This window comes from Anopheles funestus, chromosome X (assembly GCF_943734845.2).
Source record: "Anopheles funestus chromosome X, idAnoFuneDA-416_04, whole genome shotgun sequence".
NCBI lineage: Eukaryota > Metazoa > Arthropoda > Insecta > Diptera > Culicidae > Anopheles > Anopheles funestus.
This window is the reverse complement of record NC_064597.1, coordinates 8,304,840-8,322,799: the sequence shown is the minus strand read 5'-3', so window position 1 is coordinate 8,322,799 and position 17,960 is coordinate 8,304,840. Positions and strand designations below refer to the sequence as shown.

General features: G+C 45.3%; 2 protein-coding genes across 2 annotated transcripts; both read right to left on the bottom strand.

The window, feature by feature from the left end:
- Nucleotides 1–43: 43 nt before the first annotated feature.
- On the bottom strand, nt 44–7,050 carry LOC125764092 (uncharacterized). The gene is made up of 12 exons (XM_049427946.1): nt 6,792–7,050; nt 6,455–6,726; nt 5,934–6,163; nt 5,577–5,842; nt 5,092–5,496; nt 4,514–5,038; nt 4,063–4,446; nt 3,700–3,945; nt 3,390–3,634; nt 3,090–3,307; nt 330–3,012; nt 44–261 (listed from the first exon to the last, which is right to left on the bottom strand). The coding sequence occupies exons 1-12, from the start codon at nt 7,030–7,032 to the stop codon at nt 229–231; spliced, it is 5,748 nt and encodes a 1,915-aa protein (XP_049283903.1). The 5' UTR covers nt 7,033–7,050; the 3' UTR covers nt 44–228.
- A 2,779-nt stretch (nt 7,051–9,829) lies between these two features.
- Nucleotides 9,830–17,370, bottom strand: LOC125764282 (putative mediator of RNA polymerase II transcription subunit 26). Its single transcript, XM_049428362.1, has 3 exons — nt 16,329–17,370; nt 16,049–16,189; nt 9,830–12,467 (listed from the first exon to the last, which is right to left on the bottom strand). Exons 1-3 carry the CDS (start codon nt 16,587–16,589, stop codon nt 11,838–11,840), a joined length of 1,032 nt encoding a protein of 343 aa, XP_049284319.1. The 5' UTR covers nt 16,590–17,370; the 3' UTR covers nt 9,830–11,837.
- Nucleotides 17,371–17,960: the final 590 nt, after the last annotated feature.

Here is a 17,960-nt window from a genome sequence, read left to right as displayed (position 1 = left end):
CACATCCATGTTTGTGATCGTTTCAATATAACACAAATTAAACTCTCATTTTTTTAAATAATTTATTGTATAACAAAAAAATCATCTCACGCATACACATAACAATACATATGCACGTTACATAACACTCATATAAAATATAAGATACAACGATTTGTGTAACGAGAAGAAAACTTCAAATGCAGCATCCATTTTATCCTTCTTCAAGCGTGTTAATAATATATAGTTTTAAGGCAGTTGGGTATCATCTTGTGTCCAGCCCTAAAAAGCATAATACAAATTCCATATCATATTCACATTATGAAAAGAAAGTAATATGTAAACCTTACCTTCACCGAGCTATAAGTGTAGCGATGCCAATGGGTGGTGTCATCTTTTACCAGCAGAGTGGTCCCGTCGACGGTAGAGCTCATTGCGCTTACCGTGGAGACTAGATCGATTGTTTGAAAGTGGCGTAAACGTATTGGCGTGCTATCGGTATCGAGTTGATAGAGTTTTATTCCGCTGGATACAGTAGTATCGAAGCATCCGGCAGTGGCAAACATTATTTCTTCCTGTTTTGGCTGCAGCAGACGTGCATGATGGCAGGTTGAACTGGGGTTTGGCATCTTAACCGATGCGAGATGTCCCCGTACAAGATCGTATTGATAGAGTGTGTTGATGGTCAGATTCCGATTTGCCGTCGGTTCGGCGTTCTTGTGTCGCAGTAGAATCACTATTGTCATTCGATTCACGGTATATGCATCAACCAGCTGCAAACATCCGATCGCTGGTGGCAACTCGTGCAGCCGTTGTTCACTGGTACGATTCGTTGGCAGTCGATGCAACTCCACTACTAACGATCGTTGATCAGGCGAACAGTGTAGTCGAATGGTACCGACTCCATCCGCTGTTGAAAGTTCGATCACACTGCTCGACTCTCGCGGGTGTAATGCTAGCGTGCTGGAACGTGCACGTGCGACATTATTGCTGCGCTGAATTTTAGCTAGCGGATGAAGATGATCCGAACGCAGCTGCAACTCAGCTGGTAGCTTGACGGTCGGATTTTCAGCCACAAGACGATAGGATGCGGTACGAATGTGGTATAGGGTGCGTGTGTGCAGTGCGGAGATAAGCACGGGCTTGTTGAAAATGATCGCCTCAAGCTGATGGACATCGTCTAAAGATAGCGAGTCTCGTTTCACCTGTGATAGTGGGCGCTTATTAAGCTGCTGCAGCGAAAGCGGTCCATCGATGTGAAGGGTACGGAACGTTTTTGCACCCGGCACTATTTGATGGGTGGCGTTCGTGGTAGAATGGAAAACTAATTCCCCGAGTGGAATGCTGTTGATGTGGTTTAGGATCGTTGCGGTACCGGTAAGGTGCAGCTCGGACACCGTTAACGTACCGGTAAAATCTTGAATGTGATGTAGCTTTGATTGATGAATTGGTGCGGATTGGCGCTTTACAAATGCGTGGAAAAAGCCGTTGAATGGTACTTTGTTAAGGTGTTCAGCTGCCAGCAGTTCGCCGACTACCAGCGATTGTGCGAAATGTAACGAACTGGTGCAGTGATGTTGTGTCGGATGGTTACAGAAAGCCAACCGGGACCAGAAATTGCTTCCGGTAGGGCCAGACACAAGGGTCATGTTATGTACGGTGGCGATCAGTTCACGCGAAAAACGTTTTTCACCCACAATAGGCAACTTCTGGGGCACGGTCAACAACCGATAAAGGTCAGCGGATGGACCGAGCCGTTCTGCCACATTTACACCGGCGATGGTACGCACCTTAAGGTAGCCAGGTTCAGCAATGTGAAGATTGCCTCGTATCGTCATTACATTAGGTCCTGTCTGCAGCAGTACCTGGTCATGCTCGAATACGATGGGAAGACGTAATGTTGGGGAGGTGTTTCTGCGCAAACAGTACCGGGCTGTTCGTTCGATCCATTGTAGCGTACCTCCGGCAGGTGTGGAACAGTTACCGAAGTGAACACTTTGCCCACCGAAAACAACTCCACTAGTAACGGTTCGGGTTTGATCGAGAGACGGCGTTAGTAGCAGCTGATTGAGCAGGTGAGTCGGATCACGGATGTGACTGTGAATGCTACCGTGGCAACGTAGTCGTGTAACACCGTGAGGTAGGTGTATTAGTGAGGAGGCCGTGTTTGGTTCAAAGATCCAGTTCGGATGTTTTGGTAGTTGGAGCACATTCACCTGTAACCGTTCGATAAGAAGTTCACTCTGCAGTAGTAACGTTTCTTCAGAGTGCAACGCTAGTCGGGTGAGAGGCGTTCGATTGATGAGCTTTGCCGTAAGATAGCCAGTTGTGACCGTTCCGAAGCGCCAGCGGCTGTCAATACTTTGCGGTAACGCATCTGGACCACGCGTTACAATACGCCCAAGGTTCGCCGTCTCGTAACTATTGATCTGGCCAACGGTAAGTTGCTTGGGAATGTGAACCGTTCCAAGCACTTGCTTATAGCCTGCAATCGAACGTCCTGAACGGCTTTGTTTAGACACTGTTTCCTGTAGAAGCCGTTGAACGGGACAGAAGTTGATCTGCCCAACCGTGGCAATGGGTATCTGTTGCGAATGGGCTTGGGTAACGATCTTGGCAAATGATGGTACACTTCCTAAGCTCGATCCATGGTGATGATGCACGGTAGTAACGAAGCGTTGCAATATTTCTTCAAGCGACAGATCCACCATCTGTTGAACGTTCGCCATAGTAGCGTTAACGGCACTCAACTGCAGCGTGTGATAACGTCTTGCAGGTGGTTTAGCTAGCTCGGCTAAATCGTACGAGGTTCGGCCATTGAACCCAGCCGTTTGCAATGGGCCTCGGATCTGTAGAACGCTTTGTCGCAGCTCAGTCCGACCGAGAAATACTTTCGGCGCGGCATTACCCATTCCATGCTGGCTATCTTTGCGCCAGAGTGCTTCCGGGGCAATAGTACCGTCGATTGAGCGGGTGTGCAGGTGTGCTACACGAAGCGTTCCGGCAAAATGTTTTGCATCACACACGCGAATACTAAAGCAACGAACAAATGGTGAAATTAGTGAAGATATCACACCGAAGGTGTAGTTTAGCTAGGTTAATCCACTTACTGAGCATTAACGTCGATACGGTTCTGCTGCACCGAATGCAACCGTTTGGCGATCCGAGCGGGTCGAATACTGCCTTGCACAGCCACGTCCTGCAGATAGAAACTATTTTGCCAGTTGCGATGTGTTAAGCTAAACTGCCACAGTGCGACTCCGTTTAAGGTGTTTGCGAACAAATATTGAAACTGTGCTGTATGATACCCAATCGGATGGCTGATAATCTGTCCCACGAGTGTATGAAAGAGAAAGAAAACATATGGGTAGAGGAGTACTCTATTGCTTTTTGGAAGACATATCACCAACCTGACGTTCCGTTCGCAACAGGTACTGCTGGTATGGCTTACTCGTTACGGATTGTCCCATAATGGTAATGTTTGGAGCATTTATATTGGCTACTTTTAATCGTAGCGTACCGTTCAATACGAGTTTGCCGGTGTATAGCTGCCGGAAGTCACCCGGACGCGTACCGATGTGTGGTGTTAGCTGCTGTTCTTCGTGGTTTGCCGTAAGATCACCAAGAACTATCATCTTCTCCGCTCGCACGGGTGCTGGAGGGATATGAAATGTAACAATAACGCCTCAAATGAGCTGCTTAAAGTAGTGCTAAACTTACCTTGGATCTGCAGTGTCTGTAGCTGTCCATTTCGGTGCGGCTGAGATGTGGTGGCGTAGTTGGACAACAACTCTCCATTCACTTGATGTACCTGAAGATTATGCGTGAAGCCTTTACTTACGAATACGGGACCGGTGATGGTTTGGTTTGAGATTCTGTCCAACAACTCTTCATTCGGGATGTTGTTGAGCGTATGACGATATTGGAGATTTTTAACGCACACCTGTTCACCCAGAAATAGATTACCTGGACAATTGGGAATCGAGGTTTTTAGGTTATAAAATAGAATACATTTAAAAGATATTGTGTTTCTAGAACTCAAGACAAGAAAGAGTAGGAAAGCACGCATTGGAGATGACTTACCTTTAATATGCAAGGTATGCTGATGTAAGAAGAGTAGTTGTCTCAGTGGAAAATCATTCACAGTATTACGTACAATTAGATTACGTGTGCGACACACATCTGTCTTTATCGTTATACCATCGTTAGCGTACTTTAGTCCCGATTCAATAATTTCCGTCGATAGTGGATGACCGTTGAGATGTTGAGTATTTAACCGGAAGGATTTAACGTTGCGAAATACCTTATGCCCTCGGTAACCATGGTTCGCTGCATCTAGGAGCACCTTTCGCGTTGGTACAGTAATATGATTGATGTTACCTTGCTCCACACGGACGGATTGTGTACTCAGTTCGTCCAGTTGCATCGTACCGTGCAAAACATTCATCTTAGAGCGTAGCAAACATCCTGTAGGGTGTGAGATTCAATATTGGAACGTTAGTGCCGTAAAAGTCTCATCACGTTCTATACCTACGTTTGCTTAGCGTTGAATCAGAAACAATTTCCTTCGCCTTCACAACACGATAAGAAGTTTTTCCCGCTACACGGACAGTGGATCGCATTCGTCTCTTTTTACCATCGGCCTCCAAACTGTCCTGCGCCCTGACGGCACGAATTCTGGAGCTGCGTGTGCGCAAGTTACCAGTCACGTGCAGATCACCCTGGATTTCTGTTCGTTCACGATTTAGCAGTAGAACCTGGTTGAGGTCGGTAGCTACGCGGTAGTGACGTAGAAGAAGAGACTGCCCATTCAGTATGGTACGTGATGGTGGCAATAGATTTGGATTATTGTGCGGTAAGAGAACACTGTCTAGTGTCACTGACGGGTGTATGAGCGTCGACTTTACTGGATCGTTTTGTGCGATGGCATCGAATAGTAGGTTTTTGCGTGATAGCTGCAACCGTATAAGATCGATCCACTTTTTACGTTCATTGAGTTCCTGTTTGAGCCGGTCCAGGCAGCTGTTCAGTGTCTGAAAGCCCTGCTCCTGTGCTGTTGCTGTAAAACATCGACATTAGTGTCGTTCATTAGCTGTATTAGACATGCCTTACCTTCTGCTGATCGTGTAACACTCATTGTGGAAAGTTTATAAATTTGCAGTGCAGTTGAGTTAGGAGAAACTTCACTCGCTGCAGGACAATAGAACTCTGTAGCTAAAATAACTTCCCCGCTTGCGGCAGTTCGTAGCCCGTAAAGCTTCTTTAACTTCTCTCCGGAAGTTCCTGGCGTAAGCTCTTTTAATGGTTCCGATGCATTGCTTCCATGCAACGAAAATGGAGTTTCGACACGCAACAGATTCTGTTTGTTGCTGCCGTACAGCCGAATGGTATCCTCGAACGCAACTGCCAACGTACTATCCCAATGGGTAAATGTTGTGATTTGTAGTGGATGCTGAGATAATTTCCGCAAGCGCACAAATCTCGCCTCCGCACTCCATTGATAGAGATATGATTTGTCTGAAAGAAAATAAAGTGACACCCAGCACAGCCCCCATGTATTAGCTGGGTGTAAAAGTGTTTTTGCTTCATGTACTAACCTTTGCTAACGTGTCGTATTAGAAATAGTTCATCATCGAGTGTGAAGGATGGTAACGAGCTGTACATGAAAAACATTTCCTGCACCTTGACGGGTCTTTCTGCATTATCCAGCAACAGCACGTGGTTTAGTGAACGCTCCGGCAACTGGGCATAATCTAGTGCCAGCAGCAATAGCGTACCGGGACAATGGCACCGTACATCATCAATAGATAGCACCTCCTTGGTACTCTCAAGCGAAAAATAAGACTGCTGCCAGCGATAGACACTGTTCATGGAGAGTATTTGTAAGAGAAGATATAAAAAAGAGGTTAGGAAATACCTTGGTAGTACTTTCGGAATAGTAAATCGAATCATACCGAATTTTCCCAGTGCTTGCGTAGGTGACGATCGTAACCATGTATATACTACCGTTACACTCAAGTAGTTGGGCTTTTGAATAAGTACCAGAGTACTTGATACGCTGTATAGGTTGAGCACTGGTCGGTCCAATGCCAACGTTCTGCTGGGCTAAGAATACATTATGCCATTGGTCGGTAGTAACGACGAAGAGTACATAATCCGCTTCTCCTAGTTTTATATCAAGGATCTAGAATTAAGAAGCACATCAATTGTGTGTATGTGTAAATGTATTTCTACTTGAGGCAAATATCTCATTTCGTTACATTAGTTAATAATGCTTAAATATTATTATTTTTATCCTCCTAAGGACATAACTCAAAATACTCGTTACTCGTAGTGCAAACTAAATTGTGTGTTTGACTGTAACTGATACTACCACTAAGGTGTAACGGTATAACGACTACCACTACAGATTCTACTGCAACTACTATTACTGTTATTGTTACTCATACTATTAAAAGCTTAGCTAGTACGTTACCTGTAGCGTTACTGCTTCTTCGTACCGCTTTGGTAGCGTACTAATGTGTGATTTGACAATGCCGCTAGATTCCTCATTCTCAAACCGATGCAGTCCGGCCGCATCGAGTAAGTAAAGCTTTAAACTGTTGGACGATCGTTCGAACAAGAATGGCTTCCCGGCCGAGCAGGGCAATCGGTAGCTGCTTGTAAAATTTGCCTGTTCGGCGGCTCTTGGTTGTGCGATGGTAATAGTGGGAATGGTGGTAGTGATCTCCACCGCACCACGCTCGACTGTAAATTGATCAAATATAGCTGTCGTTTGCGAAAAAGCATGATCCCGTGATGAAGCTACTTACCTGGAACAATTATACTGTTTATCCTTTGTACGCAGCAACCAAGCAAAAGCAAATGTACAACCAAATGCAAAACCACATGATGGCACCACAGGTGCGACATTTTTTTTTCTCTTTGCACAAAATGCGGATCAGAATAGGGGCCCGGGGTACCTATACACAGCAGCTGCTCCCTGTTACCGTGAGACGTCCGCTCGACGGCTAAATCAAGACTGTGACCGTGCCGTGGTTCTGGTAGATCCATGCACTTGTGTTACGCTTGTGTAGGTGCTTCAGTTGACGATCTACCATTATAAACGGATGATCAATCTACTTTATTTTGTCTTTAGATTGAAAAGTGTTGCCGTACTATGGGACTAAGCATAAACTAAATGGTTAAATGAAGATTTATTATTTTTAATTGTTAATCTCAATTTTATACACAAAAATTGTGGACATTTTGCAATAATATTACCTGTTTATTATAATTGAGGGATATTTTGAGGAGTCTCTTTCACCTCTTGAATGAGGCTAAATGAATAAAACAGAACCACTGAACTGAAACAAGAACCGAAATACTAATCAGTGGAGACGCCTAGTGCTTGTGTTTCGCATTTTGAATTGCAAATAAACCCTGAGAAGTGTTTGAAATCTTTACTTTCCAACTTTAAACCAAATCTCACGTCTAAAAATTGAACTTCAAATTTCTGAGTTTTACATAACTCTGTTAAATTATGTTAAATCATTAACTCTGGATAGTAACAAAGTGCTGTTGGGTATATCTCACCCAACTTCAACTGGCATTGAACAGTCATTCTTCGTTTACGGCTTTCGGTTTTCATGGTTTACTTGGAACCATACCAACATCCTCACAGAATTCCGTTTGCCGTTTGTTCTGATTTGCGTTTAGAACAGACAATCGAAGCATTGATAAAAAAACCACATTGAAGTGCTTACGCATTACAAGCTATGACATCATATCTTACAACAGATTTTGTGATTCACCCCTTCTTTTCCACAACTCTACTAACGTCATTGTCTATACCAAAACTGTAACTGTAATGAATCAACCAGTTGTAAGAAAGCAAAACTAAATACAATAGTTTTTCTTCCCATTTTCTTTTTACTTGATCTATTTAATTAATTTTTTGTGTAAAATTGCATAACATACTTTACATTCTACATTCTTAGAGTTATTAGAGTGGTTTTCTTGTATGAAATATTTATTATCTACAGAGCAATAATAAAAAATAATGTATATAAATTTTGTTTTGCTTTCAATGCGGGGAGAGTATCATTTATCTACTCTTATCTGCATTTCGTTTGCAAGTTTTGTTTGATAAGCGTGCTTCTGAGAGTTTCAAAATACAAACCATAAATGAATTAAAATTGTAGTTGAAGTACAGTTTTTTTATGGTGAATGTGTTTGTTCTTCTCTTCATTTTTATACATTACCATAATTTCTGTTGTATGGAAAGATTCTTCCAAACCACATCGAAACTGAAACGGTTGAAACGTGCGCGATAGTTCTAGGCCCCGGCATCCAGGTGTCGAAGCTGAGAAAGCAAAGGAGGAAAAAAAAGGGATCCATACTCTCACACGCGCGCATCGGCTGAAAAAGGCATCGCCAGCCGCGAGATGAATGATTGTCCGTGCGAGCTTAACGGTGCTGAACGTTCCTACATAAATCAACTTAGATAAAAATCAACAGCACATGCGGTATAGGTGCTGGTGGTTTTTTTGAATGCCGCCTGGCGAAAGGGATGGGAGAAATCGAAAAGTAAATATCCTGATATTTCCAACCACAAACGAAAACTAAAGCTGTTGAACCGATGATGCAGAAGAAAACAATAACTTTATGAAGGAAACAATAAAAAAAAACCACACACATCTCCGAATTCGAGCTCGCGTGTAAAGCACAACCCGAGACTGGAAAACGTCTCTCTGGAGACGTTGGCAAACCTTGAGGGCCCAAGAAACGGGAGGGGGAGGGATAAGTCACACCGCGCGGAGCCTACTGCGCGAGCATTATAACCTTGTCGCAAACAATCCGTCCGTCCGTCTCGACGTAAGAGGGACCGGAGATGGTCGTCAACGCGGGATGCCTTTCTCGGTCAGCGTTTTACCGGCAGGAGGACACTATTGGGCGGAGGGCGTCACGAGTGGCAAAGAGCAAATATTTTCCGAAAGCGATCCCTTTTTGTTTTTTTGCTTTCGGAGCAAGTGCAACCAAAAGCGAATGCCCAGACAACTGCACCGGTGTATTAAACCGGAAGTGAACTTTGACGGCGTCCCGTGCAACATCGGTGCTTCTGAGCGATGAGTTGTGAAGAATATGAACCGGGGCGGGAAGAAGACGTTCCCAAAGCTGCGGTGCTTAAAGGAAATTTGTTTGAGAACGCAAGATGCGGATGTGATGCGAGTTGCTAGACAACGGATCATCGAAATATTTGGTGTATGTACTTTTTTTTTTGTTAGGTTAAGGGCTACAGCAATTCGAACTCAGTGGATATTCCCACGGGGTGTTCATTACAGACCGTTCGGAGCTCGTTTGTTTAACGTATCTTCAATGTCTCAAACCCAAACACCTCGTGAGGCTGGAGGCTGGGGACATTGGTGTAAGGTAACGATAGACTCAGACATTGGGCTAAAATAGTCATGCCATCCTCCAAAATTAAAACTTCGGCTAATGAAGCGTTTCTAGCATTGGAGAGAATGGCTTTTGGTAGAATTGATATGAATTAGTCTAATAAGACGAAACAAAAATGTCATCACTAAACCTTGATTGTTCGATGGCGGACATGTTCGGACATTTTGCCAAGATGACTTGGTGTGCTGAAACATTGCCAGACAAGAAAACCAACGCTTTCATATACTTTTGAACATTTTCTCTTTCTCCCTCTCTCTCTTTCTCTCTTCTTCTTCTTTTACATTTATTCGGTCATTCGTTGTTTAGCACTACTGGCTGTGTTTAAGATAATACATAATACGCGAAGGATGAAGCGTGAGTTTTGTACATAGGAACGATAAAATAACTTACTACTTAGTATTGTTGATACGGTTTTGAAACGAAAATTAATTACAATAAATAGTGGTTGGCAAATAAAATACTACAAACTATATATACCACTCGGTTACGGCTATAAAAACCCGGTGTGGTGAGTCGGATGCCGCTATTCGAGCGTACCCTCCTCCTAGTAGCGCAACATCCTCAGGGTTGTCGATTGTTTCCGTTCTTACTCCACTTGGTGCTATTACTATTGGCTGCCTAAACGTCATTTGTAACCCGATTCGTAACAATAATTAAGTACGGTAGTACCTAACCTAGCAAAAAAAAAAACAACCGGGCATGCCTCTCGCTTCTCTTAACACTTATCATAGCGCTTAAGCTTATCTGCGTATATAACACTGTGCGATATTTTGGTTTTCTGCTGTTTCAATTTACAATTTCGTGACACTGGAAAGCAACGCTCTAGCCCCCACCATGAGTTGTGCTTCGTGACGTACTACAGATTTGTCTTTTGTCATGTACTAAAAATCACGAAAATAAATAATGTCCACCATTTCCTGACGTTTATCACCAGGCGCTTTTGTAATGTGACGCGTTGCAAGTAATCGAGTCTAATAGTGGGCTTCTATCACAGCGTTACTATTTTGTAGTTGTTTACTTTACAAATCACAACCATCATTGTAAGCGGTGAGACATTTTTTTTTTGAAGGATAATATTTTTTTTGACATTCCCCGTTTGATTGACGTTTGGGGGTGTACTATTTCGCATGTCAGATGCATTAGCCGGTAATACGATTACCGACCAAGCGACTGATCTTGTACTTGAGACTGAAACACAACACATGCTTGAAACTAGAGTGCAGAAAAATAGAAACAATGGAAACATTGAATGAAACAAAATATTCTACATATCGAGCTTCTTCCCACGGTGGGAAATATGAACTTATCGAAATGCCTAACTAACTGGGGTTAAGTACTTGTACACTGTTGGCGTTTACTGCTGTAACTGCCAAATAACTGTTCTGGCTGTTGAAACAAACACAAAAAAAGAATTAAATTAAAAATAATAATAATTACCATGACACACCCCCACACCTTGCGTGTTCGAGATCGTAAAATTTGTAAAACTTTTTGCATCCTAACGCTCTTGATGCTCTGCCAACGCATACTAAAACACGCGCAAAGCCCAAAAAAAGGCACCACGCTCACAAGGATCTATGCGCTGTCTCTGCGGTTTCTCCGACCCGTGTGTATGGGTTTGGTTTTGTTCGTCAATAAATAGTGTATAAATAAATGCTACCGTACGCGCGCGCTTAGTATATGGTGCTTCGGGTCGCACCGACATAATGTCACTTGATGCGATCTGCACACAATCACCCCTGTTCCGTCACCGCGCGCTCACAGCAAAACGTTCACATGTAAGGCACACACACACGCACACACAAAACGTTAAAAGGCACCCGTACAGGGGGGAGACGAATCGTATCGTAATATCGCACAATTACATTTACACCTGTTGTACGGTAGTTTGATACTCGCGCTGCTTCACTACCACAGTGCCAGGGCGCATCTGTCCGGATACTACCATTTGCTAAAGACTATTACTACCTACTATTTTTTATGCGTCCAAGTCCGCGCCTGGCTGTCATTGCTGTTCTAGGTAAAGCTGATTCCTGGCTGCCTAACAGATGCGTTCGGGGTTTTTTTTTTGGGTAAGCTTTACCACACAGAAACAGTTTGGTGCTATCATACACACACACACGCCCGGCATCCCACCCGGAATGTACAACGCTTCCTCTGGTGCCCGCAATGTGGAAATCGGCCAACGGGAACCCGTCACAATCATAGTTGGAATGTTACTGTTTCCTAGTGTTGTTTTATCGACATTAGTTGATGAAAGCTGACAGCACACACGGACAGGACAGGACAAGTTGGCAAGTCGTGTCGCGTCATGGCGTTCGCGCGGACGGCTCTCTGACAGCCGTCCGTGTAGAGAGACTGACGGAAGAGTTTAGTTTAAGCTGGAGTTTAAGCAGGGTAACTCAGGAGGTAACTCCCCCTTAACCCTGTTTGTTTCGCGCATGATTGTTCGGTTGCTGTGTGCCTTTCCGCCCTTTCGGTTGTCTGCTGGGCTGCTGATGCTGGTTCGCCTGCTTCTGCTGGGCACTGTGACCGGCCCGATTGTGCTGTCGCTGCTGTTGCTGCTGCTGATGTTGCGTTTGCTTCCGGTGCTTTTTATTGTGCTGCTGGCATTGCTTCTTCGGTTTGCAGTACGGACAGGCCTTACAGTACGGGCAGGTTTTGCAGTTCATCATATTGACCGGTTTGTACGCTTGGTTACCCTTTGCACTCAGCTGACGGAGGTGTTTGCGCATGTTCTTCAGGAAGCACTCCAACCGGCACATAATGTACCAGATGTGAATCTTGATCTCACCAGCATCGTGTATGGTAAAGTTGACCATTTTTTGCATCTGCTCAACACTGATTTGCTTCTTCTGTCGCTTGGTCACCTGACGGTACTCCTGCACCGTGCACAGCAGCTCCTTGCTTGCCTCGTTCACACTTTCGAGTGCGACTACCTCTTCCCGCTTAATGTTGGTACTTTCTGGGTATTTTTGGTGATACTGACGTACCAGCTTCAGGTAAGCCCAATACACCGAAAGTCTTCGCTCCCAGCTTGAGACATTTTTCTGCAAAAAACGAGTGAGAAGAGTAAAGTGAAATGTTAGGTGATTGCTTACTGACGAGTACCCGGAGATATTCATCTTAGACATCTTAAATGTAAAGTATTTGAGGTTCTGCAGCTTAACACCGAAAATTGAGAGTCGGTTGCAGGAGGTAGTGTCTGGTAGTCGCCACATGACAGAACCTACACCAAAAACCTCATCAGGACCTCCTCAGATACACGGCACAAGGTACTCATTATTACACATAAAGTTCCAAGGTTATAGTGCCGCTTGAAGTGTAGCAAATTCAAAATCTTCCTCAAACTTCAAAAAAACTCCCCAACAATAAAGTCACGCACAGACTTACGTCTATGCGTCTGTGGAATGCGCCACACACTATAATTGTTTCAAATTTCACCAGTTTACGAAATGATCCTAACCCCCGTTCTCCTAGCACATCCAGTAGATGCAGTAAAAACGGTGGGGAGGTAGCTCCCATGCTTAGAAAAGTAGCATCCAGAGCGTCGCAAAAAAAAATGACACACACAGAGGCAAACCCCAACATCAAGGAAGCATTTACCGAAATGTCTGCCCATAAAACGGTCGCCTCGCGCGCTGCACTCAAACCTCTCTCACCCTCTCTGCATTCCCGTCACCGATACTCAAGCGTCGATCATCTTCATTCTGTGTGCCCATAAAAAGCGTCCACCCAAAATCGTTAGGGCAAACAACAACCAAACAAAAAAAAAAAGCCACAAATGTTGCAACAACACTGTTCGGTATTTTGGCGGGTTTTAGATCTGTAATTAAAATCATAACTCATCAAGGCAAAAATAAAACGGCCATACCCCATCACAGGTATTATGATTATATCTGCGTAAATTTTGGATTAGTATTAATTTCCTCCTTTGATTGATCCCTTTTTTATTATTCTTGCTGTTGTCTGGAAAGGATGTGTTGGGGATGGGTGGAAAGAAGAGGAAGAGGATGGGGAGGGGAAAGGAGAGGGTAGATCGTTTGGTTTCGCCTGCGTTTTTATGCACCCGTCGGATGCTGTTCCGTACGTTAATTTTCTTTTTTTTTGCGTGTGTTTGTTGATTTGGAAATTCTTTTCCAAATTTTTTGGGATATGTATATAAATATTTTTTTTTTTTTGGTCGGTAGTTTTTGAAGATTTGTGTGACGGGGCGACGGGGCCATCATCCAATGTGTACAACAAGCAAAAAAAAAAAATGGAAACAAAATTGGACGACGGTCCAAATCGGTTCAGCTTTTACTGACCAGCAAAACGGAACAAATCGGTCGCAATTTGCGCACACTGCACAAAACCCCTTATTTTGTGCCGCATCGAGCTTGATTTCTACAAACGGGCAAAACGAGGGCTCTTGTATCCAGGCTGCTGCTGCTGAATGCAGGCCGCCGCTGTGTATTGCAGCGGTGATTTTGTTTTGCGAACGGGGATGCGCGTGCGTTGATTTATTTCACAATAGGTTCGGTTTTGTAGCGGATATTTGTATTATTTATTGGTCCCCCCTCCATCCCCCAATAAGTTTTTATATATATATTTGTAATAACTTTCATAATGCGTGCTTTATGGCAGTTTTTTTTCTTTTTCTCATCCGGAAGAACGTCATTAAATATGATTCCCTAATTCAGTGGAAAGGTGCAAACGTGACTTATTCGCTGGTTAGTTTTATTGTTTTTTTTTCTCTCTTTCAAATAGTTGTTTAATTAGTTTCTCTCTGTTTTGTCACACCAGACCCCACGGACGGACAAGGTTAGAAAAGCATGTAAACAAAACGGTAACGCGAACGCTACACCGAGCAAAAACACAAAACGGTTGGCAATTCCGAAATGTCTCGTACATGATTCATCACAGCTTTTATGCGCTGCGGAAGGGTTGGCTCTCTATTTTTTTTTTGCTTGCTTGCTTGTGCCAATTCATACGCCGGTGATGATTAATAATGAAGTAATTAGAACTCGTTTGCCAAACGAACGCATGTACACCGGGACCCCGGAACTGGGCCCGGAAAATGGTTTAACACTGGTTTTTGTGAGCGAGAAGAACACAGTCACGGGGACAGAGTTTTGTGAGAAAGTAAGATCCGTTCAGGATCGGTAAAACAGCAGCAGCAGCAGCGGGGCATCGAACGCGTCAAGCAATGTCTGTGACCGCGAAAGCACATTTCTGCCTCAGTCAGCAGTTTCCGCGAGCGTGTAGAACAAAACACGCAAAAGTGATCGGGTGGAGTTGGAGGGAGGAGAGGGGTGGGGGAGGAAGGGGGAAAGGGCAACCGAAAACCAAACACCCACCGAGCAATAGCATACAGACGGTCGACATGGCAAAGATGACTACGCGCCAAATCAACCAGTCGCCTTCTGCAGCATCCAGCAACAGTGCATTGGCAGCAGCTACAGGGTGATCCAATACCCCAAAACTTTAGACGACAAGTGGAGGAATCCTCACCGGCAATGGTAATAGTTTGTCTCATTACACACCCATCTTCACCCTCCGTCCCCAAAAACCATTCTATTTGATGCCAATTTCTGTCCCGGTTCGTTGCAGCTCGTTACAGGGACTGTGGACGGGGAAAGCCCCGCAATTCGGGTTCCCAATGGTGTTGGTGGGTAACTGCATCGTAAGCTGCTCGTATTTCGTCACCAGCTTCCCAGCCAGCAGAGACGGCAGATCGGCAGTGTTGGAAGATGAATCAAATCGAATCATTCGCCAAAGGGTCAAGAAGCGCAACACAGCTCGCTGGACGCAACAGTTACCCGGTGTACGGTTACGGCGATGCCAAACCAAAACACACACCCGAATAGCTGATGCCTCGCGGTTTCGGAGACTGCACTCTAGTGGTGCAGTGTACCGGCCGGAGTTGCTACGGGCATTTCGAATTCGGATTTGTGTGATGGATTTTGTGTGATGGTTGGATATCCGAAGATGAAGCGAGAGATCCCACTCGCACACCTTTGGTACTTGAATATCTGCAAGTACTCCCTTCCCATCGTAATATCTCCCCCATTCCAAGGTGTGCAATCACCAATTGCAGCAAAAGATGAACAAAAGTGATTGACACAGGGTACACTACCACTGTCCATGATGCGCGATCTGTACTGATCACTCGTCCATCGACGGGTACGAGCCGGGACAGCGCGTGGAAGGTGGCGATGGTGTGGTGCGCGCACACTTTCCACGATTCCCACGCTTTTAAGCATGTCCGTCTGGATGTCCGTGTGTGGGTTGGGGTGAATGGAAGCAGGTTAGCGCATAGGTTGGGGAAATTTGCTTCCCATCTTTATGCCGCCACACAACCGCTCGGGTAATGATCCGGGCGTGAATCATCCACACAGCGACTCCTCCCTATATCGATATATGCTATGCCGCTGGTACACTGCACCGGTACGGTGTTATCATCTTGAAGCGAAACCTTTACCCAGACCAAATACCCCCGGTCACATCGATGTACACCGATTGGGATATATTGGTGAGCATTTTTTTGTTTGTTTCGGGCATCTTTTTGCCCGTGTACAAAAATGCCGTTTGATCAACAAGTGAGATGCCGGTGGTTTTGTTTTTTTTTTGTTTTTGCCGGTGAACTTACCACGAACGGTTGCAGGAATCGAAACTGGCGCTTGCGATGGGTGTCGTTCCAGATCGTGACGCTGTTGTTGCTAGCGGTCAGATCCCGCCAATTGTTCAGATCGAGCAGCGTCAGGTTGATTAGACGCTTCATGTCCTGATGCTGCAGGATACGGTGGCGAAAACAGAAGCGAAACAAAAGGATAAAGATAACCAAGAATTAGACCAATGCGCGTAAAACGTAGTGTGCAAGCAAAGAAACTGGGGACAGTATGGACGTAAGAAAAAAAAATAATACTTACAAATTTGGTGCTCTTGTTGGAGCCGGTAGGATTACTGATCTTTGCCTCTGATATATTAGTGCCACACGGTGACATCCATGTTGTGCTCGAGGTGTTTAGCTCCTGTTTCCAATCGAACTCGCTGTACAAATTCTCTGTGGCGGGTGCACTCGTCCCAAGGCTCGCTAGTGCTAGGACGGTCGTCAACAGCGGTAACAGTAGATGCCGCCACCTCTGCTGTCTGACACTGGTTTGCCGGCGGTTGAGTGTTGGTAGCGCCATGGTGTTTTTGGTTTTTGTCTTTTTTATTCTTACTTTACTGGAGCAGGCTGATAGGATCTTGTGATTTGGTTGGTGTCTGGACGACTTTGTGGACGCACGCACGCACGCACTATTCGATGCACATCCACTCTCACATACACAATATATAGTAGTACACGCGCACCAAAATTTGCCGGCAGGACATGAGAAGAGTGTCCAGCCGTACCTTGTTGGTAATCACTTGGGGATATAAACGACTTGTGCACTTTTGTGGTAAAATTATTTTTTTCCAACAAAACACCGGAAACACTTTCTCACATTCGGATGTAATTCGGATGCACCACAATCAATCAAACACGCTCGGGTCCTTGTCGCATAGAGACAACGCCGTTGGATTGATGTCCTTTTTTTGCTGTTGCTTGGTCTAGCAAACGTGTACGATGCACTCGCGCAAACTCTACACACCTCGGCAGGCACCTTGTAGAGCAGCGTGTGTCCGACTTGGTGTACGATCGATCGGTGAGTGAGCTGGCTCTAAAACTCTTCGTGTGTTAGCCGTTCCCCCCGGGGGCGAATTGCGAATGCGACCGAACTTTGCGTCGAGAAGATGTATTATAAGGCGACGTCTACCAGTGGGCTGTACGTGACCGATGGACGGCTCCGGTTTTGGATGATCGTTCCCGGACGGCGTTCAGAATTCGACTGACTCGAAAAGTTTATATTTTGAAAACAGAACAGCTCCCGGGTACCTGCCCCTTTAGACCGCCGAGGTTCTCCGTTTCCTCCCGGGGGTTCCGGGTCCCTTTTTACTCGCTGCTGCTGCTGCTGCTGCTGCTGCTCACTAACCGGCCATCCGTGCCATCTCGCTCACTTAGCGCACGCACTCGCTCGTGCTCTCTTGTGCCTGCAGTACGCTCATGGTCCGGTCTCGGTCTCGGAGCAGTGTGCGCTTTCGCTCTCCCACGGCCGTGATGTGCCGTCTCGCTCATGCGGCCGCTTCCGCACCGGACGCGCTTTCTCGATAGTGGCGATAGACGATGTGTCGTCGTCGTCTACCGTGGTCGCTGTCCGTGGCGTCATCGTCCTCTACGTCATCGTGACGTCCTAGGTTACCTCTGCCTGTCCCTAGTGCAATCATCATCCAGGTGTGGTCTCCTCATACCACCGTGGTAAGCTTGTTTGATCGCGTCTTTTCGCGCTTACTGACCCGCCTCCTTTCACGCCTTCTCACGGCGTTTCTTCCATCCAATGCTCTCCCGGTGCAACCTTTAGGAAGCACACAACGCAAGCAACTAAAAAAAAACACGACCACAATCATCTTCATTGCAACCCTTCATTGATCCTGCTCCATTCGCTCACCCGGGCGTTTTGGGGGGGAGGGATACATTTGTT